This window comes from Furipterus horrens, unplaced genomic scaffold (genome assembly GCF_987537825.1).
Source record: "Furipterus horrens unplaced genomic scaffold, mFurHor1.1.pri manual_scaffold_10, whole genome shotgun sequence".
Lineage (NCBI taxonomy): Eukaryota > Metazoa > Chordata > Mammalia > Chiroptera > Furipteridae > Furipterus > Furipterus horrens.
In genome coordinates, this window is record NW_028327180.1 from 45,951,988 (window position 1) to 45,977,893 (window position 25,906).

General features: G+C 52.2%; 2 protein-coding genes across 2 annotated transcripts; one reads left to right on the forward strand and one right to left on the reverse strand.

Annotated features, from left to right (window-relative positions):
* Positions 1–2,072: 2,072 nt before the first annotated feature.
* Positions 2,073–9,587, forward strand: SYDE1 (synapse defective Rho GTPase activating protein 1). The gene is made up of 8 exons (XM_090289805.1): positions 2,073–2,236; positions 3,683–4,024; positions 4,147–4,791; positions 4,941–5,155; positions 5,780–5,906; positions 6,131–6,291; positions 7,035–7,260; positions 8,278–9,587. Exons 1-8 carry the CDS (start codon positions 2,149–2,151, stop codon positions 8,679–8,681), a joined length of 2,208 nt encoding a protein of 735 aa, XP_090145931.1. The 5' UTR covers positions 2,073–2,148; the 3' UTR covers positions 8,682–9,587.
* A 7-nt stretch (positions 9,588–9,594) lies between these two features.
* HACL2 (2-hydroxyacyl-CoA lyase 2) lies at positions 9,595–22,424 on the reverse strand. Its single transcript, XM_090289806.1, has 16 exons — positions 22,116–22,424; positions 21,673–21,817; positions 20,076–20,277; positions 19,800–19,927; positions 19,571–19,709; positions 19,369–19,480; positions 13,735–13,834; positions 13,506–13,603; positions 13,254–13,390; positions 12,142–12,276; positions 10,992–11,106; positions 10,735–10,904; positions 10,589–10,659; positions 10,437–10,508; positions 10,156–10,261; positions 9,595–10,036 (listed from the first exon to the last, which is right to left on the reverse strand). The coding sequence occupies exons 2-16, from the start codon at positions 21,805–21,807 to the stop codon at positions 9,858–9,860; spliced, it is 1,899 nt and encodes a 632-aa protein (XP_090145932.1). The 5' UTR covers positions 21,808–21,817; positions 22,116–22,424; the 3' UTR covers positions 9,595–9,857.
* Positions 22,425–25,906: the final 3,482 nt, after the last annotated feature.

The window sequence follows — 25,906 nt, forward strand, 5'->3', positions numbered from 1 at the left end:
GCTAGCCAAATGAATGCAACAGAAAAAGTACAGAAGCCCTCCCAAAAGGTTTACCAAGAAAAATAATAAATATTGATATGGCATGTGGCTGCTTTTTAATTATTTGATGTAATATGGGTAGGGCCAAGGGCTGCTCTCACCCCCACATTGGTCTGCAGTTCCTCTTAGGTTCTGGGGTACCCCAATGGAATCCTTGTCCAGCACCCTCTGCCTTGGGCTTGTGAAGAGGTGCTGTCTTGATCCCCAGTCTCTCTCCCCACTATCAGCAGTTGCCTCAAAGACATCTGGGCAGGGACCTGATGGGATGCACCCCACCCCTCTCCAGCGTGACTCCTCCCAAACACACACATCCAAGGAGAATAAACAGAGACCTCTTAGGTTTGTGGGACACTACCAAATGTACCAACATACACATAATGGGACTCCCAGAAAGAGAAGAGAAAAGGACAGAAAGAATAGTTGAAGAAATAATGGCCAAGAAACTTCCCAACATTAATGGAAAATATGAATCTATACTTCTAAGAAGCACAAAAAACTCAGGTAGGATAAGCACAGAGATCTATATAAAGACATTATAAGCAAACACACCTTCTCTGTGCAGGCCTCCTGGCCACCCTCTCTTATCCAAGACTCCATCACCTGGCACCAGATCTACTTAAACATTCATCAGCAAACAAGACAGGCAAGCATCTGGTGGAACCTCAGTCTAGACAAGGATGCAGATAAACTAGAACTACTGGTACTGTTAAGTTCAAGCTATAGCAAGTATTAAAAGAAATACAGAGATGTAATATTGACTAGAGGGTGGTGGGTTGCCAGGAAGGGCCTCCCAAGGAGGGGCCATTGGCACTAAAAGATGAGAAAGAGGCAGCTTCAGAAGAACCAAGGCTTCCAAGGCAAAGGGCCTGGGGCAGGAACAGTTTGATGTGAGGGAGTCCCAGAAGCCAGGCGGAGGTGAGTGCTGAGGACACCAAAGGGGATGAAGCCAGCAGTTTTGTTGGGACTGGATTTTGTTTGTGGGAATCTGGATTTTATTCTAGGTGGGGTGAGCTCTCACAAGAACACTGTTCAGCAGGGATGTGCCATGATCTGATTTCAGCTTTTTAAGTCCACTCTGGACCCAGTGTGGAGAATGGAACGTAGGGGTGAGGAAGGTTACATTTTCCAAGACCACCACAATAATCTCTCTCACCCCACATCCTCTTGCACAAAGTCATTTTGACACATCACCCACAGGGAGAGATGGGGTCTACGTTCCTTTCCCTTGAATCTGGTGCCTGAAGTGACACCGTGTGATACACAGGGTGGGTGGGTCAGGAAAGGTAATACATACAGCCTCTGCCTTGTTTACCTTTGGAGCTGTAGGTGGCTGGAAGAGAAGCCCACCTACTTCCAGGGCGCAGAGGCCCGGTGAGTGCCCCAGGCCGCAGCTCCTGCGAGACCCCAGCCCACAGCTGGCGCCAGCTGCAGGGCCTGTGAGTGAACGCTGTTGCGTCACCTCTAAACCTCGAAGTCTTTCCAAATGAGGGGCAGAGACCATCAGTGTCGGCTCTGCCCTGCCCCAGCTCCTGACCCACAGCATCTGTGAGCATCATGCAACGGCTGTTTCAGGCCACCGCGTTTGGGGGTGATCTGTTAAACAGCAGTAGTAACCGGAATTGGGGAGGAGGAAGGCACCGGGTGGCATCCAGGAGACGAAGGAAGAGGAGTGCCACTGGAAGGAGTGATGTCAGGGTTTACAACAGGTTAGAGCAGTAGATTGGGGTGGAGGGATGGGATAAGTGCAGGATGCGTTTTGGAGGTAAAACCAAGAGAATTAGTGATCACCGAGGGAGCGGGGGAAAGAGGGAGGACGAGGACCCCGGGCTGCGCCACGATATATCTGTACTGGAGTTGGAGACCAGGAAGGCAACCCAGAGCCCCGCTTCTCTCCCCTCCCGCCCGGGCGACTACAACTCCCAGCATCGCTCGCTCAGGCCGCGGGAAGGGGAAAAAAAAGTTTGGGCCAAGCATTCCCGGAATGCGCTTCCTGCTGGCGCTGGGAGCGGGGCTGCCGGGGCGGGGCTGCCGGGCGGGGTAGCCGGGCGGGGGAGGCAGAGGGGCGGTGCAGCCGGACCCTGGGCGCACTCGCCCGGCCGGGGCCCCAGCATGGCTGAACCACTGCTCAGGAAAACCTTCTCCCGCCTGCGGGGCCGGGAGAAACTTCCCCGGAAAAAGTCAGACGCGAAGGAGCGCGGTGAGCGGGACAAGGGGGCGAAGGAGCGGGTGCCAAGCCCCGCCCGGCCTGACGGGGGTCCCGGGGCCCAGGGAGAGTCTGCTGAGGGAGCAGAGGGAGCTCCTCGGAGCCCGCTGGGGGCCGGAGTGGGAGACCGGCGGCGGGAAGGGGTCCTGGAAGGAAAGGGCTTGGGGGAGAGGGGCGCGGACCGTTACACGCGCCTAGCCCGGGATGCCAGCGCTGCGGACTCCTTGGGAGGCCCTGGAGGGGGCCTCGCCCCTGACAGGAAATGGGGCCAAAACTGAGTGCCTGGAGAGTGCAGGGAGGAGGGGCTGGGAGGATAGGACACTGGATCCCAGTCATGGCAAGGGCCACCCTGAGCCCTGGAGACCCAGGACAGATGGGGAGGTGCACTTCTGCAGGAGGCAGAGACCTGGGGTATCATAGTAGTCACCCCTCATTACCTTCCCACCTATTACCCGATGACTGCAGTTGCATCCACCAGGAAACTGTCCCCTTGATACAGGTGGGAAAACTGAGGCACCGAGCAGTTGGGTCATTTGCCCAGGGTCAGCGAAGTGACTTAAAAAGCTCTTTGGACTATGCTCCTAATAGAGTCTGGGGATAGAGTCGTGTGGGGCGGAAATAGAGGTGAGGGAGGAGGGAGTCTGCAGGCAAGAAACGAGAGCAGCTTAGGGCAGGAAGTCCGGGGAAGGAAGGAGTTAAAGGAGGGAGGCCAGATGACTCCTGGATCTGACCGCCCCACAAGCCCTTCCCAAAGATTCCCAGAGTAGAGAGAGGAGACTGGGTGGGTGCCCACGCACAAACACACAGGAAACAGCCTGGATGTCAGAGAGGGGAGGACCGACGGAGCAAAGGGGAGGTGCCAAGGCACTGACCATGGGGTTCTGGTCTGGGCTGGGCTGGCCCACTCCTGGGCAAGGGTAGAATGTGGAAGACAGGCGTGATTGGGAGGGGGGGGGGGGCTCATGCTGCAGGGAGGGAAAACCTTGTACTTACTGTCGTGCCTGCGCCTGTCTTTTGAGCGGGCAAGCCAGTGTCCACTGTGCACTGTGTGCTTGGTCATGACATGGGGGCCTAGGAAACACTCCCCAGGCCTAGCTCCCTGAAGCCCCCCTGGAGAGAGCATCAAATCCCGCCAGGACAACACTGAGGCACAGAGATGGGAAGTGACTTGCTCTGAGCCACCCAGTGAGAAGGGACAGGGTCAGGGCTCCATGCTAGGTTTAATAAGAGGGTTGGAGAATCAGAGCCAGGAACACAGAACCCCAGAGGCTGGAGGCAGAGGGATGCTAGGGACCTCAGGACTAAGACAGTGGACTCTTAAGCTGGCAGCCAATCCCATTCCAAGCAAACACCCCAGCCCCTGCTGGGGGAAGAGCGTGGGTTGGGGCTTCTCTTTTGCAGGACAAGGGGGCTGGGTCTTACTCCCTTGCTCTCTGTCAGGCCACCCAGTCCAGCACCCGGAGTCCAGCCCTCCAGAGCCAGAGCCCCAGGCCCTCGAAGGGTCCCAGGCTGGAGCAGAGGGGCCCCCCAGCCCTGAGGCGTCTCGTAGTCCCTCACGGGGTGCCTACCTGCAGAGCCTGGAGCCCAGCAGTCGCAGATGGGTGCTGGGCGGGGCCAAGCCACCAGAGGAGGCCGCTTTGGGGTCTGGGGCACCTGGCAGCGGGGAGCCTGCAGGAGAGATCTGGTACAACCCCATCCCTGAGGAGGACCCCAGACCCCTGGCACCTGAGCCCCCAGGGCCACAGCCAGGCTTGCCTGAGCCAGAGGGCCTGGCCCCACAAGGTGAGCACAAGCCTCACCCACCCCCCAACCCTAACCCCCACCCTGGCTCCCCAAGGTGACCACGGGCCTCAGCCCCATTACAAGCCCAGGTTGCCAAACCCTGAGGTCTGCTGTTCCCACAGGTGTGGCCCCTGCCAGCTCCCCAACCAAAGCTTCTCGAACCAAGTCCCCAGGCCCTGCCAGGCGCCTGTCCATGAAAATGAAGAAGCTGCCGGAGCTACGGCGCCGCCTGAGCCTGCGGGGCACCCGGGCTGGCCGAGAGCGCGAAAGGGCCGCCCCTGCTGGCTCTGTCATCAGCCGTTACCACCTGGACAGCAGCGTAGGGACCCCTGGGCGGGCAGCAGTGGCCGGGGGCGCTCGGGGCTTGCGCGCTGGGTACCTCAGTGATGGTGACTCACCAGAGCGCTCCACTGGGCCCCCGTCACCCACCACCTTCCAGCCCTATGAGGTGGGCCCATCAGCCCGGGCACCCCCAGCCGTACTCTGGGGCCGCCTCAGCCTGCATCTCTATGGGCTGGGGGGCCTGCGGCCGGCACCCGGGGCCACCCCGAGAGACCTCTGCTGCCTGCTGCAGGTGGATGGGGTGGCCAGGGCCCGCACCGGGCCGCTGCGCGGAGGGCCAGACTTCCTGCGGCTGGACCACACCTTCCACCTGGAACTCGAGGCTGCCCGACTGCTGCGAGCCCTTGTACTGGTGTGGGACCCTTGCGTGCGGCGGCACCGGCCCTGCGCCCAGGGCACTGTGCTGCTTCCCACAGTTTTCCGAGGTAGGATGCATGGCTGCGAGGGAGGAGCTGCAGGTGCAGGATTCAGTCCTCCTCCAGAGTGCCCAGGGTGGGCGTGTAGCTTGGAATAGGAGGGTGGGACACAGCAGCCAGTGGGGACAGACCCAACCCAAGTCCCCTTGCATCTTCAGGGTGCCAGGCCCAGCAGCTGGCCGTGCGCCTAGAACCCCAGGGGCTGCTCTATGCCAAGCTGACCCTGTCTGAGCAGCAGGAAGCACCCAGCACAGCTGAGCCCCGTGTCTTTGGGCTGCCCCTGCGGCTGCTGGTGGAACGGGAGCAGCCCCCAGGCCAGGTGCCCCTCATCATTCAGAAGTGTGTGGGGCAGATCGAGCGCCGAGGGCTGCGGGTAAGCCTGTCACCCCAGACCCCAGGTAGGCCCCAGACCTCAGTTCCACTCCCCAGGACACCCAATATACAGAGGCCAGGCCCTCCCCACCCCACCTCACCCCACCCGCCCATCCTGTCTGGGATACTCCAAGCTCCAATCCCAACCTAGACAAGGGCAGGAGGCCCCCCTAGACCATAGCGCCTAGCCCAAAACCTATGGTCATCCACCCATTTAGTGACACAGGATCCCAGCCCTTCTGGAGCTCAGAGTCTCATGGCAGAAAATACATGATTCCATTAATAACTCACAAGTGTTAAACTGGCTGGGACAAGAGTGAAGAAGCTGGGAGAGCTTAAAGCAGGACTTTACCTGCTTGTTGGGGTAGTCAGGGAAGGCATCCTAAAGGAGGTGACAAATGAGCTGAGGAGAAGTCAGAGGTTCCTAAGTCAAAAGATGTGGGTATCAGGACAGGTGATCCAAGCAGAGGGTTTACAGATCCAGGTTGTCCAGACAGCCAGGTGTCAGAGGAGCAGGAAGGCAGCCAGTGAGGCCACAGCTAGCCCCCAACCCCTCAGCCAACTGCCACCCTGATCAATCTGTGGCCCCAGCAAGAAGACATCCCCTCTCTGCTCCCACACCTAGGTAGTGGGGCTCTACCGTCTATGCGGTTCAGCAGCTGTGAAGAAAGAGCTTCGGGATGCCTTTGAGCGGGACAGTGCATCTGTCTGCCTCTCGGAGGACTTGTATCCCGATATCAATGTCATCACTGGTCAGCATGCCTCTTACCCTCCCACCCCACCCCTGCCTGCTCCTTATTCAACCCTCACCTCATGGCAGTCCCTGTTGCCCCTCTAGTACCTCACCTCTTTTGTCTGGCCTCGTTTTCACCTTCGTGCACCTGTCCTCCTTCTCTTCCCCCCTCCCAGCCCCAGCTGACCCCTCCAGCCTCAGAAACCAGGGTTTCCCTGACCACAGTGGGCCCTCTATCCACAGGCATCCTCAAGGATTATCTTCGGGAGTTGCCCACCCCACTCATTACCCAGCCCCTCTATCAAGTGGTGCTGGAGGCCATGGCCCGAGGACCCCCGAGCAGGCCTTCCCTCAACACTGAGGGTACTCGTGGGCTCCTCAGTTGCCTGCCAGATGTGGAGAGGGTGAGTTGAGCCTGGGTGAGAGTGGGTGGGACAGAGAGTGGGTCGACATTTCACCTATGCCTGGGCCAGTGATTGCCATGAGCTTGTGGCATCAGAAAGTAGGTGCTATTAGTATCCCCACTAAATATGGAAACTGAGGCCCAAAGCAGTTGAATGAGTTACCCAAGGTTGCACAGCCAGATTATATAAAAAGCACAGACTGTAGCCCTGGCCAGTGTGGTTGTGGCTCAGTTGATTGGAACATCATCCTGTAAACAGAAAGGTCGCAGGTTCAATTCCTGATCAGGGTACATGCCTACAATGTGGGTTCAGTCCCTGGTTGGGGTGCCTACAGGAGGCAGTTGATCAATGTTTCTCTCCTCCCTTCCCCTCTCTCTGAAATCAATAAGCATGTCCTCAGGTGAGAATAAAAACAAAAAATAGTCTCTGAACACAGGTCTGTCACCCTACCACAAGGAAGGTTCCTAGCTATGGCATCCTGGACAAGACCAGACCCTCTCTGTGCCTCAATATCCTCATCTATAGAATGAGATTAATATCAATCCTGCCTAAAATACAGAGGAATGGGTTCAAGTCCAAGTTTTGCCATTCCAAAGCTGTTACCCCCCTCCAGCAAAATGGGATCATAATACTAATACCTAATGGTTAAGTCTTAGCTCAGTCATCTCCCAGCAATGAGACCTTGAACCTCAGTTTCCCTATGCCTTAGTCTCCCTTAGACCCTCCCAACCCTCTTTTCTCAGGCCACACTGACGCTTCTCCTGGATCACCTGCGCCTGGTCTCCTCCTTCCACGCCCACAACCGCATGACTGCGCAGAACCTGGCCGTGTGCTTTGGTCCCGTGCTGCTGCCGGCACGCCAGGACCCCGGCAGGCCCCGCATCCGCAGCTCTGGCCTGGGCCTTGCCAACACAGTGGACTTCAAACGTCACATTGAAGTTCTGCACTACCTGCTACAGGCATGGCCAGGTGAGTCCGACCCCGGCCTCCATCACCAATCCTGGCCAGGCTGCCGAGGCAATGCTTTCTCTGGCAGCCAATCAGAGTCTCGGGTTTCACACAAGCCGTACACTCCCCGTCATATAAACAGTTCAGATCCAGCCAATCCATGCTAGATCTTTCCTCGTTTTTTAAGTATATTTAATTGATTATACTGTTACAGTAGTCCCAATTGTTTTTTCTGTTGCTCCTCTCTGCCCAGTACCCACCTTCCCTCCAGCAGTCCCACCCCCTAGTTCATGTCCATGGCTCGTGCATATAAAAGTTCTTTGACTTCACCCTTTCCTATTATTATTAACTTCCCCCTGTCTATTTTGTACCAACCAATTATGCTTCTTAATTCCTGCACCATTTCCCCATTTCTTCCCCTCCCCACTCCCAGCTGATAACCCTCCAAATGATCTCCATACCTATGATTCTGTTCCTATTCAGGTTGGCTTAGTTGGATTTTGTATTTATTGTTTAGGTTCAGTTGTTGATACTTGTGAGTTTGTTGTCACTTTAGTGTTCACAGTTTAGATCTTCTTCTTCTTAAGTCCCTTTAACACTTTATATAATAATGGCTTGGTGATAATGAACTCCTTAAGCTTTACCTTGTCTGGGAAGCACTTCATCTGCCCTTCCATTCTAAATGATGGCTGTGCTGGATAGAGTAATCTTGGTTGTAGGTCCTTGCTTTTCATCCATTGAATACTTCTTGCCAGTCCCTTCTTACCTGCAAAGTTTCTTTTGAGAAATCAGCTGACAGTCTTACAGGCACCCCTTTGTAGGTAACTCTCTGCTTTTCTCTTGCTGCTTTTAAGATTCTCTTTATCGTGAACCTTTGGGTTGCCTAAGCAACCAGTTCAGCCAATGAAATCGTGATCAGTCAGAGGCCTTACCGTCCAACAAATGAGTCAGGAGCCAAGTTACCTAAACAGCCAGTCACAGGCCTGGCTGCTGTTGCTGTGTGTAATGTCATCACAAGGCCTCCCTCTCCCTCTGCAGATCCCCGCAGGTCCCCAGAGGCTCCGGGCTTCGCCCCGTACCTGCGGCCCAAACCACAGCCGCCTCTGCACTTGCCACTGGCCTCTCCTGAAGTAGTGACTCGCCCCCGTGGCCGGGGCGGCCCCGAGAGTCCTCCTAGCAACCGCTATGCTGGCGACTGGAGCGTTTGCGGGAGGGACTTTTTGCCCTGTGGACGGGACTTTCTGTCTGGGCCGGACTACGACCACGTGACCGGCAGCGACAGCGAAGATGAGGATGAGGAGGCGGGCGAGCCGACAGGCGCCACCGACTTCGAGGATGACTTTGAGGCGCCCTTTAACCCACACCTGAACCTCAAAGACTTTGACGCCCTCATCCTAGACCTAGAGAGAGAGCTTTCCAAGCAAATCAACGTGTGCCTCTAAGCCGGGCAGGGCAGGACCCCGGTTACTAAGGGCCGGGCTTCTGATTGCTGAGATGGTCCTGAACAACAGAAGGGAGACCAGTAGTTGAGAGGTAGATCCTGGTTGCTGGGGAATTGCCTAGTGACCAGTCAGCCAGACACTGAGACTCTCATTTCCAGTGCTAAATTATTTGGGTACTGGTTGCAAAGGCCAGGGACTGGAGATTTTTCTAAGAACCAAGGGCTTCTCCCGCTTGCTGGGCTGGCTTCTCTTGCCTCCCTTTGCTGGGGAAACACCAGTTAATGTGAGCATCACCCTGGGATGGTAAGACACCCCACCCCAGTCAATTCCTTTGCTGCTGCCAACCAAATCAGTATTAGCTTTGAGCACTGCACTCTGCCTCTCCCTCCTTCAGGGGTCCAAGGACTGTGAGGAGGTGCTGTTTGGGGTGAGGTAAAGAACAGCCTCTACCTGGACTCCAGCTGTATAGGGACAGCCTGGGGCTTATAGAAAAACAGCTGGTTCCCCACTCTTTCCCAAGGAAAACCCCACAGTTGCCTCAAACCAGCTGGCCCTTCCCTCCACCAGTTCTTCCTCAATCCCTAAAGAAATTAAGCACTTATAAGACCTTCCTTTTGGAGGGGCCCCACCTGAAGTGTCAGGCTGGGAGCACTTTGGTACGGAACATATTTATTGCCTCCATGCGTGTGTGTCTGTGTGAGGATGAGTGTGCATGGACATTTCTGCAGCGGGCGTGTGGGGCTTTTTCAGGGACCACTGGGGCTGGGGGTTCACAATGCTGAGCACCCTGAAATCTCCAGTACTGGTCCTTCAGTGGGCCCCAGAGTTCCAGTGGGAGAGTAGGGTCCCCTCCTGTCCCGCCCCCCCCCCCACATCTTTGTAAACAATAAATCAATATGCACAGGCTCTGGGATGAGTACTTGGGCCCACATTGACCAAATGGTTTATTCAGTGCATAAAAATAGAGAGAAAGGGCACAATTGGGCCCACAAAGCAAAAGGCCCCAGAGCTCTCCAGCACTGCCAGAGAGCCTCTGAGCCCTGACCCCTCCAGCCCCTCCCTGTCTTCACGGAGGGTTATAGGGTCACTGGGCCTCATGGAATAGGCCCAAAACAGGCAAGGGTGAGACTCCAGACCAGCTTGGAAGTCCAGGGGTGGGAAGGCACCCACGGGGTCCTACACAGCAATGGAGCCATCCCGGAAGTCCGTCCTCCCAATGAGGATGTTGACCACGACTGGGTGGCCATCTCGGCACTGCTGCTGGGCATCACGAAGCACCTTCACCACCTGATCCTCATTCTCCCGTGAAAGCAGCAAGCCCCGCGCCCCCAGGCCCATGGCTGCTTTGTGATAATCTAAAAGGGGAGGTCAAATCAGATGATGGCAGGGACCCAGCCCATCAGGCAGCCAGCCTGAGGGAGGAACACACACACAGCAGGGCCAGAAATAGCCTCCCCCAAGCCAGACCCCTCACCAGTGTAGGCCAGGCCACAGGCCACATTGCTGCCCAAACAGGGCACCTGTTCCCGAGAAATCTGGGTCCAGCCAGCATCATTGCCTATCAAGGCCATCACTGGGATCTGCAGGGAGAAGATGAGGCCAGGCCCCAACATTCAGCTCCCAGGCTTCGCCAGCCAGAGGACAGACAGATAGGACCTCCACCAGACAGAAGCAACTCTCTCCCAAGCCCAACCCAGCTCAGCCCTGATCACATTTCCCAGAACCCCAGGCTTCCCGGGGGGGCAGCCCAGTTACCTTGTGTCTGACAAAAGTATCAAATTCAATGAGGCTGTACCCAAAAGCTCCATCCCCAAACAGGCACCAGACCTGAGGTGGGACAGGAAATGATTGGGGTAGTTCATGGCCCAGAAAACAGCAAGCCGCCTGCCTCCAGTGCCCTGACTCACCTCAGCATCAGGCCGGCACAGTTTGGCCCCAAGTGCAAATCCTGCGCCAACCCCCAGAGTCCCAAAGGCCCCTAGAAGAACCAAGAGAAGGTGGGTGTGAAGGGGCCTGGATGGTACAAGCTGCCCAAGGGTAGGCCCATCCTTACCAGGATCAAGCCAGCACAGGGGGCCACGGGGCTGCACCAAGTGGGCGGCAGTACCCACAAAGTCCCCGCCATCCACCACTAGAATTGAGTTGTCGGGCAAAGTTTCCTCCACCAGCTGCAGTACCCGCACTGGGTTCAGGTGCTGGGCTACAGGCATCATCGCCTTCTCCCTGTAATGGAGCAGTGCAGGTCAGCAGGCCAGCAGCAGCCCTTGCCGGGAACCCACCACCCTCCATGGCCACTCCAGCAACCCCCACCTGAAGGACTGCTCCTTCTGTCGGTCAGTTTGCTGAAGCTCCTCTGCCCAGTCTGAGGCCCATGTCTGGCCCTGAAGGCCCTCCACCAGCTTCAACATGAAGGAACCCACGTCTCCTGGAGAAAGAAGAAGGCACAGCTGCAGGGAGGTGGCTTCCTCCTGCCCTTCCAGCACCGGAGGCCCAAAGACAGCAGGAAGCCAACAGCAGCATTGGAGCAGGGGGCATAGAGGCAGGCCAGGGGCACTCCTGGGGCAAAATGGGCAAAACGCACCCCAGAGCCTGCTGGAACCAGGTTAAGGCAGCCAGGATGAGAGGGAGGGCAAGGCTGGACAAACAAGATTGAGGGAGTACAAAGCAGATTGGAAACCCAAGCCAACCTCATCGCCTGCCTCCTCATCACACCCCAGACCGTGCAGTCCTAGCCATTCTTCCTCTGAAAGATATCACTAAAAGCATCTCCATCTGCCAAACACGTCTCCACAACCCAGGCATGCAGAGTACTTGTGAACAAATATACAAGCCAGTGATGATGTACTTTTCATCATCTCCATTCAGAAGCAATATCCTGGAGGCTCAGAGAAGTTCAGCTTCTCCTCCCTGTCCATCCCCAGTCCAGGCCTTGTCATTTCTTAAATCATCCAACTCTGTTTAACAGACCCCTTGATACTGCCTGACCCCTGCCAACTCGCTGCCCACCCCGCTGCTCCAGCGGACCTTCCCAAACACAAATGAAACGGTGCCTCTTCTCTGCTTGACAAGAGCTCTCGTCACCTATACTGTAGGGAAGTCAACATCCTTGGAACAATGGTCAAAGCAGGGCACATAAAGGCCACGGGAGAAGACTGGATGGGGGAGAGGGGTTATGACAGGATGACAGAGGCCTCAGGGACAGGGAGTGAGCTCTCTGTCCTAACAGCAGCAGGCAGCATGAGATGGTCTGCAGCCAGGGAACCTGATCACATGCACATTCCCAGGCCTTCCCTCCAGTGCATACCCACCATTTGTTCATCCAGAAGCACCCATCAGTCTGAGAGTCAAATACACATCTCTGGCTGACTATGATAAGAGTTTAGAACCCAGAACCCAGCCCAAGCCACCTGCAGCAGAAGACGGCTAGAAGAAGCACATGTGTGGGGCATTAGGGGCTCACCCTGCACGGCCTCCTGGGGCTTCCAGAACATGTCTGAGTTGATCAACATTTCTTTCCGGTTACGGTTGACAATAATGATCTTGCTGCTCCGGTTGAGGACACGGCCATAGGACAGGCGGAAGTCACACACGATTCCTGGGGCAGGGGAGGGGAACAGTGGATGGAGGGCCAGTGTCCTGGAGGGTGCCCACCACCTAACTTAATCCACTGTGGCAGACTGAATACAAAAGGGTACCTGTTCTCCACCTCTCCCTGGACCTGTGCCACCTACAATGACTGTGTAGCTACCCCGCCCTTGAACCTGGGCTGGCCTTCGGATGAGCTTTGGCCAGCAGAATGTGTCAGGAATGCTGGCATGCATTCCTGAGACCAGGTTTCCATTAGCCTTGCAGCTTCCACTCTCTCTATTAAATAACCTTGCTCCCCATAGCCCTACATGTTTCTCATCCTCCACCAATTGAACCAGCCCAGGCCAGCCTGCTGGATGATGAGGAATATGGAGGAGGAGGTAGGGAAGAGTGAGAAAGCAGAATCCTAGCTGAGGCCATGCTAGCCCAGCTACAGCCCCAGCCCCGGGGTATCTGAGCCAGCCCAGCCTGGATCAGCACAGCTGCCCTCTCGCCGCCCTGACTGCAGACTCCTGAATGAGCCCCGCCAAAACCAGAAAAACTACAACCTCACCTGTAGGTCAGTCTTTAAAAATAATAACTGCGTTTTAAGGCATTGAGTGTGGGAATGGCTATTACACAACAATAGCTAATTGATACAAGTATTATGTGTCTGAAAGGCTTCAAAGCACTTTATATGAAAATGTATATGCCTTATGTGCATGTGCTGTACAAGTATAAATGCTGTATAACACATACAAATGTGAATGCTGTGCAGAGTTCTACAGGGGCCCACTATCTGTGTATCCTCCTTTGTGCACAGCTGGGTCACATCACACAACTACAATCTGGCAGAGTTCACCTGAATTTCCAATTCAGGTTGTTCAGACCCTGAAAGGGGAAGGCATGGTGCAACAAGTACGAGACTAGCAGGGGCAGGGTCACAGGGTAAGGGGGTTCCTGGAGAGAGGGAAAGGGAAGGGTTGGGGGGAGGCTGAGGCCCACCTGCCAGGAGGACAACATCTGCCTTCTTCAGGGCGGCACTACGGTTCTGCCGAATGTGGAGAGGGTGGTTTCGGCCCAGCAGTCCCCGTGCCATCCCGCCCAGGAAGCAGGGGACACCCAGAGTCTCCATGGCAGCCCTGTGGGTCCAGGTAAACAGAGGTGAGAGTGGCCAAGGGCCTGCCCATCCCCAGAGGGCACCGTGGGACCAGGAGCCAGGAATGTGACAGTGAAGGCAGGGCTAAGGCTTCTCACCGAAGCTTGTCAGCCGTCATTGGGGGCAGCAGGGCCTGGCTTCCCAGCAGCACAAGCGGCCTTTTGGCCCGGCTCAAGATCTCCACACAGCGCTGAATCTGGGGCAAGAGGTTGAGCTTAAAGAGCTAACCCTGAGTCATTAACCCCCAAGATCAAGGCCCCAATACTGACTAAGGGACAGGCGTCCTGCCAGGTGGGGGTCCATGGCCAGGGAAGAAAGACAATTTACCTGCTGGGGAGATGCCTGCGGGATGTCCAGAGGCAGGGGCCCCTCAGGTCGAGGCTCCCAGGCTCCTGCAAAGAGATTGGCCAGGTAATTCTCTAAGTACCTGCAAAGGGGAGAGGAAGGAGCGGTTACCAGGATTCATCACTAGGTTTCCAGCAGCTGAAGGAGGAAAGGGGCCAGGAGGGAAGTGGGACAGGCACGGGGGTGGGCCCAGGAACAGACAAACCACAGTGGCCAAGTCTCTAGAAGCCTATTTCCCCTTGGAAGCTTCTGATGACCACCCAAACCTAGCATGGACCCTCAGAAATAAGTGCCAGGCATGAGTGCCTAGGTCAGGGCCATAGCTACAGGGTCAGGCGGAGGTGGCTCTGCTGCTTCCTAGCTGTGTGACTTTGGGCAAGTGCCTTAGCCTTTCTGACCATCCTGCTCTATAAAATGTAAAAGGGAACCTCTCTCCCAAGGTTCTGGTCTATTCATTCAGGATATAAAGCACTTTGCAAAAGCATCAGTGCGAGCTATTAACACCAACAGTTCGCATTTCTCTTTCTCTGGCTCCCGACATCCCCTTCTCTGTCTCCCCACTCATTGATTGGGTCACAGGGCCCCAACTTTCCATGAAGCTCCATGCAGGGCTCTGGAGATACACAGATAAATCCTGCTCAGCCCTGTCCTCAAGAACATCCAATCCAGCCAAAAACACACGTGGGTGTTGGCAAGAAGCAATCAGAACAAGAAGCTTCTGTTTCTCTTTGAAGGAGTCAAGATTGCAGAGAATGAGAAGAGACCAAGAAAAGAACCATAAGGACCCCAATGTGGAAAAAAACGGCAAGATAGTGGCACAAGTAACCCTGGTTACTCGCCTTCTCACACAACCACATCAAAATTTTACTACAGAACAACCATCATTCAGAACTGCCTGAAATCTGGCTGAATGGAAGTCCTATAACTAGGGAATTAAAGAAGCCACACTGAAACTGGTAGGAAGAGCAGAGACGCAAAACAGGCTGATCCCACACCCACGTGTGACAGATAAAAATGGGGAGAGATATCTCAGCTACAGAAGTCCCTCTGAGGAGCAAGGGGTCCCAGCCCAGGGTTCTAGTGCCAGGAAGAGAAGTCTCCATAACTTTTGGCTGTAAAAACCAGAGGGGATTATGGCTGAGGGAGACAGGGCTTCTGGAGCTCCAGGAAGTTCCTCTTAAAGGGCCCATACACAACTTACTCAGACTCATTCCCTCTGAGCTCCAGCACTGGGGCAGCAACTTAATAGACACCAGAGACATGTGGGGAAGAACTAAATTGTCTTGCATCAGAGCAAGAACTGGAGAGGCAGCTTTCTCCCAGATAGAAGTGCTGGCAGAGGCCACTGTTCCTTTGATGAGCCCTCCCCACATAAAGCCGGCAGGCTGGTGCCATATCTGAGACTCCATCAACCAGGATCACACTGTGCGCCCTGCCCTGGTGATTCTCTGAGGCCCTGCCCCACCCAACTTTCTGGTCTACCTAAGCTGTATCCAGGGGCTTTTCCATACAAATGGCCTATCTTGGCTCATGCTTCAGATTTTCCTAAAGTCTCTCAAACAACTAACATCTAGCCTCAGTGAGCCCCATACTTTTCACTAAGTGGCCTCAGGCCCAACACTAGTGGCAGTCAGTCTTGGTTCATAGCTTGGACTTGCCTGACCACCTCTCAGCCCCGCACACGTAGCAGCCACCTGCATATTGTTTTGTAGCTCATGCTAGGTGGCCCCAGGCAGAACACAGGTGGCAGCTGACCTTGGCCTGCACCTCCTGGGAGGCCCCAGAGCCAGTGCACCCAGTGGAAAGCTTCAGTCCATGTCGAACCACCACCACCCAACTGCCTCCACAGAACACACGCAAGGAGAGGCCTCAGCAGGCACCAGAGGCCCAGTGAAGTAAGTCCCACTCTGTGGGATGGGCCCCTGCACAGCTGATCCTCCACAGTGGATAGTGGTCACAGCCAGTCCTTGCAGCTGATAGGCATGGGAGTAAATCCCTCTCATTGATCTGCCAATAACAATCAAGGCTCAACTACACAGGGGGTTGTACTCAGCCCACAAGGGGGCAGGGGGGCACACCTCGAGTGTCCAGCTTGGGTGATGAGGGCGGCTGTGCCACTGTACCCTACAGGACACCTACTACGTTAAGCCACACTACCAAGACATGGAGTCAAAGCAGCTCTACCTAATACATAGAAACAAACACAGGGAAACTGCCAAAATGAGCAAAGAAGCATGTCCCAAATGAAAGAACAGAACAAAACACCAGAAAAAGAACTAAACAAAATGGAAACAATCTACTAGATGCAGAGTTCAAAACACTGCTTATAAGAATACTCAATGAACTTATGGGAAGAGTAGATGAACTTAGAACTTCAACAAAGAGATAAGAAACATAAAAGCAGGGAAAGAAAACATAAAAAAGAACCAGTTAGAAATGAAGAATACATCAACTGAAATGAAGAACACATTATAAGGAATCAACAGTGGAGTAGATGAAGCCAAGAATCAAATCAGAGTTTTGGAAGATAAGGAAATAAAAAACACCCATTCAGAATAGCAGAAAGGAAAAAGAATAAAAAAAGCTGCGTATAGTGTAAGGAGCCTCTGGGAAAATCTCAAGCCTACTAACAGTCATATCACAGTGATGCAAAGGGAGAAGAGAGTGAGCAAGAAATTGAAAACCTATTTGAAAAAATAATGACAGAAAAATTCCGTACCTTGATGAAGGAAACAGACATACAAGTGCAGGAAGCACAGAGAGTCCCAAACAAGATGAACCAAAAGAGGCTCACACCAAGACACATCATAATTAAAATGCAAAAGGTTAAAGACAAAGAGAGAATCCTAAAAGCAGCAAGAGAAAAACAGTTAGTTACCTACAAAGCAGTTCCTGTAAAACTGCCAACTGATTTCTCAACAGAAACTCTGCAGGCTAGAAGGAACTGGCAGGAAATATTCAAAGTGATGAAAAGCAAAGACCTACAATCAAGATTATTCTATACAGCAAAGTTATCACTTAGAATCGAAGGACAGAGAAAGAGCTTCCCAGACAAGAAAAAGCTAAAGGACTTTATCCAGTATCATATAAAATATTAAAGGGTTTTCTTTTAGAAGAAGAAAAAAAGATAAAAAATATGAACAATAAAATAGCAATAAATATATATTATCAACATTTGAATCTAAAATACAAAATAAACAAGCAGAACAGAAACAAACTCATAGATACAGAGGACATTTTAACAACTGCCAGGTGGGCAGGTGGCTGTAGGGCTGGGTGAACAAGGTGAAGAGATTAAGTACAAATTGGTTGTTACAGAATAGGGGATGTAAAGTAGAGCACAGGAAATATAGTCAATATTATTCTAATAACTATGTATGGTGTCAGAATGGTGCAAGATTTATCGGGATGATCACAGTAAGTTATGTAATGTCTACTCACTGGGGTGTATACCTGAAACTAATATGATATATGTCAACTCCAATTGAAAAATTAAAAAATGAATTAAAAAACAAAAGGACAGAAAAAAAAGGCAAGAGAAGAGCCAGCATTTAAGGAGGCTGAGGATGGAAGCCCAAGAGAGAAGAGGGTGCAGGAGGGAACTGGAGGCCATGGAATGAATAGGCTGTCACAGTCACAGAACAGAACCACTTAAAATTTCTGCCTCCCAGATATGGTAGACAACCACTTCCTATGTGTTAGGACCCCTGAGCCCCCTTCTATTTCTGGTTCCCTAACCATGTTGAAGGAAGGACAGGAGACACCTTGCCTTACAGCTGACATGACACTGGACTAAGCCCTCTTCTTATTTAAAGTAATAATGGTTCATTTTTTATGCTTCAGCATTTGCACTATCAAAATGATATCCTTTTTTCTTCACAGACCCTTCATCTAGAGCAGTGGTCCTCAACCTGTGGTTCGCGACCCCTTTGGGGTCAAACGACCCTTTCACAGGGGTCGCCTAAGACCATCAGAAAACACATATATAATTACATATTGTTTTTGTGATTAATCACTATGCTTTAATTATGTTCAATTTTTAACAATGAAAATACATCCTGCATATCGGATATTTACATTACGATTCATAACAGTAGCAAAATTACAGTTATGAAGTAGCAACAAAAATAATTTTATGGTTGGGGGTCACCACAACATGAGGAGCTGTCTTAAAGGGTCGTGGCATTAGGAAGGTTAAGAACCACTGATCTAGAGAGAGAAAAGCAGGCAACATTCATCCATTTACAGATAAGGAAGCTCAAGTCAAGAAAGGTTTAACTGCATTATATGAAAGTGAAATCATTATGCTGTACATCTTCAACTTATACAGTGCTGTCAATTATAACTCAACAAAAAACTGGGGGGTGGGGGGGACGGGGTAATTGTTTGGTCAAGTCAACACAGCTAGTTAGTGACACTCCTGCAATTTGAACCCTTGTCTCTGGACTCTCATTTCATTCATTGGAGATAACACATAGCTCTGTGTAAAGCACTGAAGGCTCCTTCAGGCTGAATCCACATGTGCCATTAACAAGGCATTCGGTAAAATACCTTAGTTCAGAGGGTTGTTATGAAAGACACTGGGTAAAACCACTACATACTCCTTGAGCTGCTCCTCAAGGTACATCCTCCTGTGCCCTAGGTTCCGGATCTGTCTGTCTTGTTCACTGATGTCGCCCCATGCCCATCCTGGTACCTAGCATATAGCAGCACTTGCTAAATATATGAAGGAGGATTGGAAGGAGCAGGGACAAGGATAGACAAAGGGAAGAAACATGGAGAAGAAGGGGGTAGGAGGAGAATTGATTCTTTCTCCTGCTGTTTCAGCCAGGCCTATCTCAGTGGTGACCAAAAATGAACTCTATTGTATACCTCCACTTGAGCTGTGCCCCTACTGGGACCCCTTTCTATCTGCTCAACTGAAGGACGCACCCCTCAAACTCCTTAGCTCTTCTAAGAAAACCTTCAGGCTTCCCCAGCCAGCCCCACTATCCTACTCTCTCTAAGATCCTGGCCACTTGCCACTAAAAGCCCCAGAGTGAGCTGTGCCCACATCAAAGGCCTGCAGGGACCACTGTCCCTTTCTCCGGGCAGTTGTATGTGATCCATCCATGTCTCTGCATCCCACAGCCACTACCCAGATCCAGGCCAGCCTCACCTTCCATCCCAGGATCACCACACGTCCTCCCTGGCTTCCCAACCTCCACCCAACCACAATCCATGCTCCAACAGCAGTCAGAGGGAACATAATAAAAATCTGAACCAGGATATCCCACATCTCTGATTAATGCCCCTCAATGCTTCTCAACGGATCTCAGATTAAAAATAAAACTGCAGGCACTCCAAGTGGGCCATGTTGGTTGTTCTAAACTCAGTCCCTGCCCCTACCCTCTTTGCTCCTCTGGTGCTGCCACACGGGCCATCTTGCTTTCCCACACCAAGTTGTTTGTGCCTCAGGACATTTGTATATGCTATACCCTCCACCTGGAATGCTCTTCCCAGGATTGGTTTATCTCAACTAATGTGCAAATCAATGAATGGGTCAAAGGAGGGATAAATGTTGGCAGGAGTTTGCAGGAGAAGCAGGGAGAGCATGGTGGGAGTGGAGCTACGCACCAAGAGACCACTCGTCCCATAAGACCCTTGGGCGGCTTGGCTGGCCCCATCTCCTTCTGGACCATGAAGTAGGGGTACAGCACATCGATGGGCAACTCCACAAACACTGGGCCTGCAGGGGCAGGGAGGATACTGAGCCTGCCATGTCTCCCCAGCCCCCAGGCCCTAAGACCTTAACACTCCCCAGCCCTCTACCACCTGCCTGGAGTGCCAGACTGGGCAACAGCCATTGCAGTCCTCAGGGTGGGCATGATGTCCCGCACCCTGTGCACAGAAGCACAGAATTTGCAGAGTGGCTGGAACAAGGACATCTGATCAATGGCCTGGAGGGCACCCCGGTTCTGGTGGAGACAGGGGTTGAGGGGAGTAATCATGTGAGTGAGCCCTTCAAGCCTCCCTGGAACCCCCACCACCTCTTAAGGGCAAAGCACCTGCAGCAGAGTACTGGCAGCCCCACCCAGAAGCAGGACTGGGGACTGGGCTATCTGGGCATTCTTCACCGCCGTCACTGTGTTGGTGAGGCCAGGGCCTGCCGTCACTGCCACCACACCCACCGTCCCTGGAACACAGACTCTGTCACCCTCTGCACCCATGCCCATACTCCTGGCCACCACCCAAAACACCCTGCCCCTCGAAGACCACCCGAAACACCCTGCCCCTCGAAGACCCCCCATCTCAGTTCCTAGCCCTCTCCACTCTGCCCTCACCAGTCAGGCGGGCCACAGCATCAGCAGCAAACACAGCCGTGACTTCATGGCGCGTGTCCACCACACGGATGCCCAGCTTCTCACAGGCCACGAGCAGTGGAGAAATATGCCCGCCGACCAGTGTGAAAAGGAACCGCACACCATGCGCCCTCAGCACGGCAGCCACGTTCTCCCCACCATGCCGGATGCTTGCCTTGTCCACCTGAGCCCATGATAGGGAAGAGCAAGACTGTCAAGGACCAGGGCAAGGGCACCAGCGCAGGTGGAAAGGGGTGAGGAAGGAGGGAGAAAGCAGGGTCGGAGGGCTGAGAAAAGCACATCATCTTACCAGACCCTTAAACAATGCGGGGGTTAGGGGTGTTGACCCCTGCGCGTCAAAAATTCACAAATAACTTTTGACTCCCCCAAAACTTTTAACTACAAATAGCCTGTTAACTGGAAGCCTTATCAATAATATAAAGTTACCTAGCACATATTTTGTAGATTATATGTAGTATATACTATAGTCTTATAGTAAAGTAAACTAGGAGGAAAAAATGATATTAAGAAAATCATGAGGACAATACATTTACTGTAGCTGTTTTTAAAACATCAGCACATAAGTGGGCCTATGTTGGTCAAGGATCAACTGTACATTCTCTTACAGCTAAAGGGACAAAGACTTGCCCAAGCAAGAGTCAAAGTCCAAAACCAACTCCATTAAACACCCTGCTCTGTTACACTGTCTGCCTGGGGGTGGGAGAGCAATCAGGGAGAGGGGAAGGTGGCTCTACAACCCCCAGCGAAGGCCAGCCAACAGCACAAGGCCACAGTCATCAGCTCCAGAACTGCCTGCCCTCCGATATCAGGGCCTGGTAGCCAGACTGTTGACTTCAACCTTCCAGACTCCCTCCCACTTACTAGGCCAGGCCCAGCTGACAGGCTGCCAGCAACCAAGTGCCTGGCAGTGGGAGCAGCCTCTGAGCCCCAGCTTCCACACAGCCCCGAACAACAAAGGCCTTTGCCTTAAAGCTCCACAAACCCTCAAGGCCAGTCCTGCTGCTTCTGTCTAAGAGGAGGACTGGGAAGGCGTCAAAGTTGCTCCAAGGCTAGGAGAGGAAAGATGGGGGAAGGGATCTGGGGAAGGGGTCTGGGAGCCAAGTAGTTCAGAGCCAGGTCTGCAGGGTCAGCTCTTCCCCAAAGAGGTCATCTGAAGCAAGCTACGACACAACTTTTCTGAGCCTCATTTTTCTCTGAGGAAAATGCAGACAGAAATAAAGGCATCTATTCAGGGACTTGTTGGGTACATGAGGTAATCCCTCTGAAGTACTGAGTTCAGCAGAGAGCAACTGTCACGGCCTTCGTGGCATTAGCAATGATTCCAGCAAGTTCAGGAAGCACAGTTCTGTGAAAAAGACTCAAGCCCTCTAAGGAAGAAGGGTGTTGAATGCCCTGGCAACTCTACCCTCCCCATTATCTCTTACAAAGCAATGTCCAGGGCCCATATGCTTGGCAATGGGGGCAGGGCCCTGGAAAGAATCTCCCGACAGTCTCTCGCGCCTGGAGGTCAGTCGTCCTCTGGCTGCCCCCAGCTCGCCTCCCATCGTTGCCCCCGCACCTTGTGCATCAACCGATTAAAGAGCCCCAGGCGGTGCGCGGCGCCCAGCACCGCAGCCACTAGCGTTCCGCAGAACAGGAGTAGGAAGGAGGGGAAGAAGCTCCCCGCAGGGGTGGCGGCCGCGGAGGTCTCCATAAGGTGACACCTAAAGAGAAAGGGCAGTTCTAGGACTTGGACACAAACATAAATTACCCAGAAGGCACGCCCCTCTCCCACACGGATCCCGAGCCACGCCCCTTACGCAACTAAGCTCGGCCCGAAGCCACACCCCTCAGGATTCAAAGCCATCCATGCCTCCGGTGAATCAGGCCACGCCTCTCGGGGTCCAGACGAAGCCCTTGCACCTCTAAGCTTCCGCACTTACGTCGTCGCCACCACCCAAACTAGGTAACTATAGATCAGTGCGACTCCCCAGGTTTCAAAACAGTTGTTTTCCCACTTACCGAATTCTGAACGGATGGCCTCTCTTCTACGTCAACGTGCCGAACCTCAGCCCTAGGAGAGAACCCACCGGTTACGTCACTAAGAGCGATGAGGCCACGCCCCCAGGTTGGCATGCGCGACCCTGTTCAGCCAGGCCCCGCCCCCGAGCAAGAGCAGGAGCCCGAGTCTAGAAGAGATCGCACCAGGCTGTTTTTTCGACCCCCGAGATACTTCAGCCTTCATCTACAAGAAATGGCGCTGACTCCAGAGGAATTCGGCGCCCTTCGTGTCACGTGACGCGGGCGAACCGCCTTTCTCCTTCCCCCCATACAGCAGCGCCTTATAGCCCGGCCCGTCGCGCGTGCGCAGAGCCGTACTTACGGTCCGGGACGCAGGTACCGCCTATAACACCCCTGTCTCTACTGGCCATAACGTGCACGGATCCCGCCTTTTCTCGCCTTTCATTGGCTCGTAATGCAAGCCTCACGCCCTTCTTTACAAGAGGCCACGCCTATCGGCGTCTGCCATTTGGCAAGACTCTCTTGGGCCCACCTTCCGCTGCCTTCCATTGGCTTCACGTTGCAGGCCCTTGTTCCGGGCCTTCCGAGTTGAGTTTCCTTTCTATTCCAGTAGTGTATACCTGTATGGGGTGGCTGGGCGGGGACGGTCACGAGCCGGCTGCCTAGAGTCCACCTTCTGGGGCCACATCCCAAACAAGTTCCGCCCCTCGCTCTAGCATCAGGTTCCGCCTCCTAGCCTATCGTAACGCGGCAAAGACAGAGGTCCCGCGCCCTCTCCAGTAGGCCAGCCTCCGCTGTTGGCTTCACCCCTCCCCTTGAGGTTTCTCTGTTCGAGTGCCAGAAGTGGATGCTCCAAAGCCCGGTGGTACCTGCTTCTAACCCACGTTCCACTGTGTTCCAGCCGTCTGTCCTCGGGCAAATGATCTCTCCATCAGTAAAGGGGGAGTAATTCTACCACCGAGCGCCCTGATTCTGTCGAAGACAAATCCTGCCACTTTTACCCTGGCTCCCGTCCCTTGTCAACTTTTGGGATTTCCCTCTGAGGATTACACTCCATCGTTAATTTTATCTTCTACTGAATCATTCCTAGGTTTTAATTTCACCCATTAAAAAAAAAAAAACTCACAACAACAAAAGGCAAAAAAAAAATAAACAACTACTTTGGCCCCACATTCTCTTACCTGTTGCTGTCCCTTTGCTCCTCTTTTTAGCAAAATTCCTGAAATGAATTGTCTGAACTTGATGTCCCCGTGAGCCCTCCTCCTTACCTTCTTAAACTCACCCTAAAACACCCTCTTTCCCGCCACTCTTGAGAGCTGTTGTGCATTATTCCAACAGTCTCCAAACTGGTCCCCTCTCCCTCCTGTCTCTCACTCACCAGCTCAACCGCAGTCTCCTGCCTGTAACAGGATAAAATGTAAACTTCCTAGAAGGGGCTTCTAGGTCCAATTAAATATTTAGAGCCAATAATGAAATAGTGATTATTATTTTTTTGTCAAGCCCTTATTTTGTGCAAGAGGCAGTTTCATGCAATTTTGACATATTAACTCATTTAATCCTCACAACAGCCCTGTTAATCATTATCATATTTTACAGATGAGGAAACTGAAACACAGAGAGATTAAGGAACTCACCCAGGGTCACACAGCTTGTAAGTGAAAGAGGCGGAGAGTGAACTCAGGCAGTGCTGCCTGGGCCCCCAGAATGGGAGCACCTCAAGAATGGGTACTGTGTTTCTACTATATGGCTTCCCAATGCCTCCAAGATGTAGTGTTTGGGGCCGCCCAGGTCTGCTTGTGCTTACATCAGATTTTATCCTAAGTGAGATGGGGAGCCAGAGAAGATTTTGAACAGGCTAAGCACACAAAACATGCACACGATTGTTTACAGGGGCCTCATTTATAATAGCCAAAAACTAGAAAAAACAAAATGACCTTCCATAGGTGAATGGCTAAACAAACTGTGGTCCATCCTCACCATGGAATACTACTCAGCAATAAAACATGTAGGTTCAGACAAGTCACCACAAGTTGTCCCACTGTGGTATGAGGATTGTTTTGAGCCAACAGCAACCAAAACCCTGCCAACTCCGGAGAAATTTCTGTCCCCTCTCCCCTTTTACTACCTTAGGAGAATTTGAATTAGTGGCCTTGTCCACAATAAGAGATTATCAGAAATAACCTTTTCTAGCCTATCTATATATAGGGCAGACTACTAATGACTGAACAACATACGTTGTTTATTATCCTGCAATGACCTTCCTCCCTTCTGAAACCACAGAATGTAATAAGTGCCTTAGCTCAGAATGTCACATGTGCCTCATTTTCCCTTCTGTCTTTGAACCTCTCGTGTACGTGGGGTCTCTGACCCTCTCATGTATGCAGGGTTCCCACAAATATGTATGTAATTAATTTGGCCATTTTCTGTTGCTAATATGTCTCGTGTCTATTTGGTTATTAGACCTGCTGAAAGAACCTTACGGGTAGAGGAAAGTTTCTTCCTCCTCCACAAAGAACGAACTATTGAAACACACAACAACTTGGATGAATTGCAGAATAATTATGCTCAGAGAACAGATTTGTGCTTGCCAGAGGCAGGGGCTGACAGGGATGGGGGTGAAGGTGGTCAAAAGGTACAAACTTACAGTTGTAAGATAAATAATTCCTGGGCATGTAATGTACGGTATGGAGACCATAGTTAATAATACTGTTTGTATTTTGGAAAATTGCTAAGATCCTGCTAAGATACAGGATCTCTCATCACAAGAGAACTTTTAAGTTACAAAAATCTTTTGTAACTATGTGGGGTATTGGGTGTTAACTAATCTTAATATAGTAGTTATTTTACAATATCTACATTATCAAAAATTATATTGTACACCTTAAACTTATACAGTGTGATATGTCAATTATATCTCAAAACTCATGGGGGGGAGTATTCTCTATTCACAAACTCAAAAAAATTATGCTAAATGAAAGGATCCAGTCTCAAAAGGTTACATATTATACGATTCCATTAATAATGACAGTGAGGGAGTACAGATCAGTGGTTGTCAGAAGTATGGGATATGAATGGATGTGATGACCACCACATCCACAGCCCTTAAAAGGAGGCGGCAGCATGTGCTCCTTTGAGCCCTATATCCTTTCCTTAGCCTGGAGTGCAGATGCTGTGGCTGGAGCTAAAAGAGTTACTTTGAACCCAGAGATGGAAGCCATGATTTAATTAAACAGCCACTTTACCAGCTCTGAACTACCCACCTCTAGACTATTACATGAGGAAAACATAATGCCTATCCAGTTTCAGCTATTATGTTTCAGGGTCTTTTTGTTGTAGCAGCTCATGTTGTATAATAACTATATAAAAGTTAATGCCAGAAGTTGATTCTGTGGCAGTAAGTGGCAGAAATGGTGTTCTGCAATAATAAAAACCTGAACTATGAGGCAGTGACTCAACAATCAGGTCACAAAGACACGGATACAAGGTGGAAAGCTGGTGACCTACGTCATGTCATGGCAAAGCAGTAGGTAAAACTGTGATGTCTTCCATGGCAGGTTAGTGCCTACAGAGTCTGTAGCCCTCTGGCAAGTGGTTGGGAGAAGCCAGACTATTTGCATGTTTGGAACTTCTTTTTTTTTTATTAAGATTTTATTATTTTCAGAGAGAGTGGAATGGAGTGAGAAAGAAAAGGAGAGGAACATTGATGAGTGAAAGAAATATAGGTCATCTGCCTCTTACATGCTCCCAACTGGGTGGGGACCTGGCGCATAACTGAGGCGTATGCCCTGCAG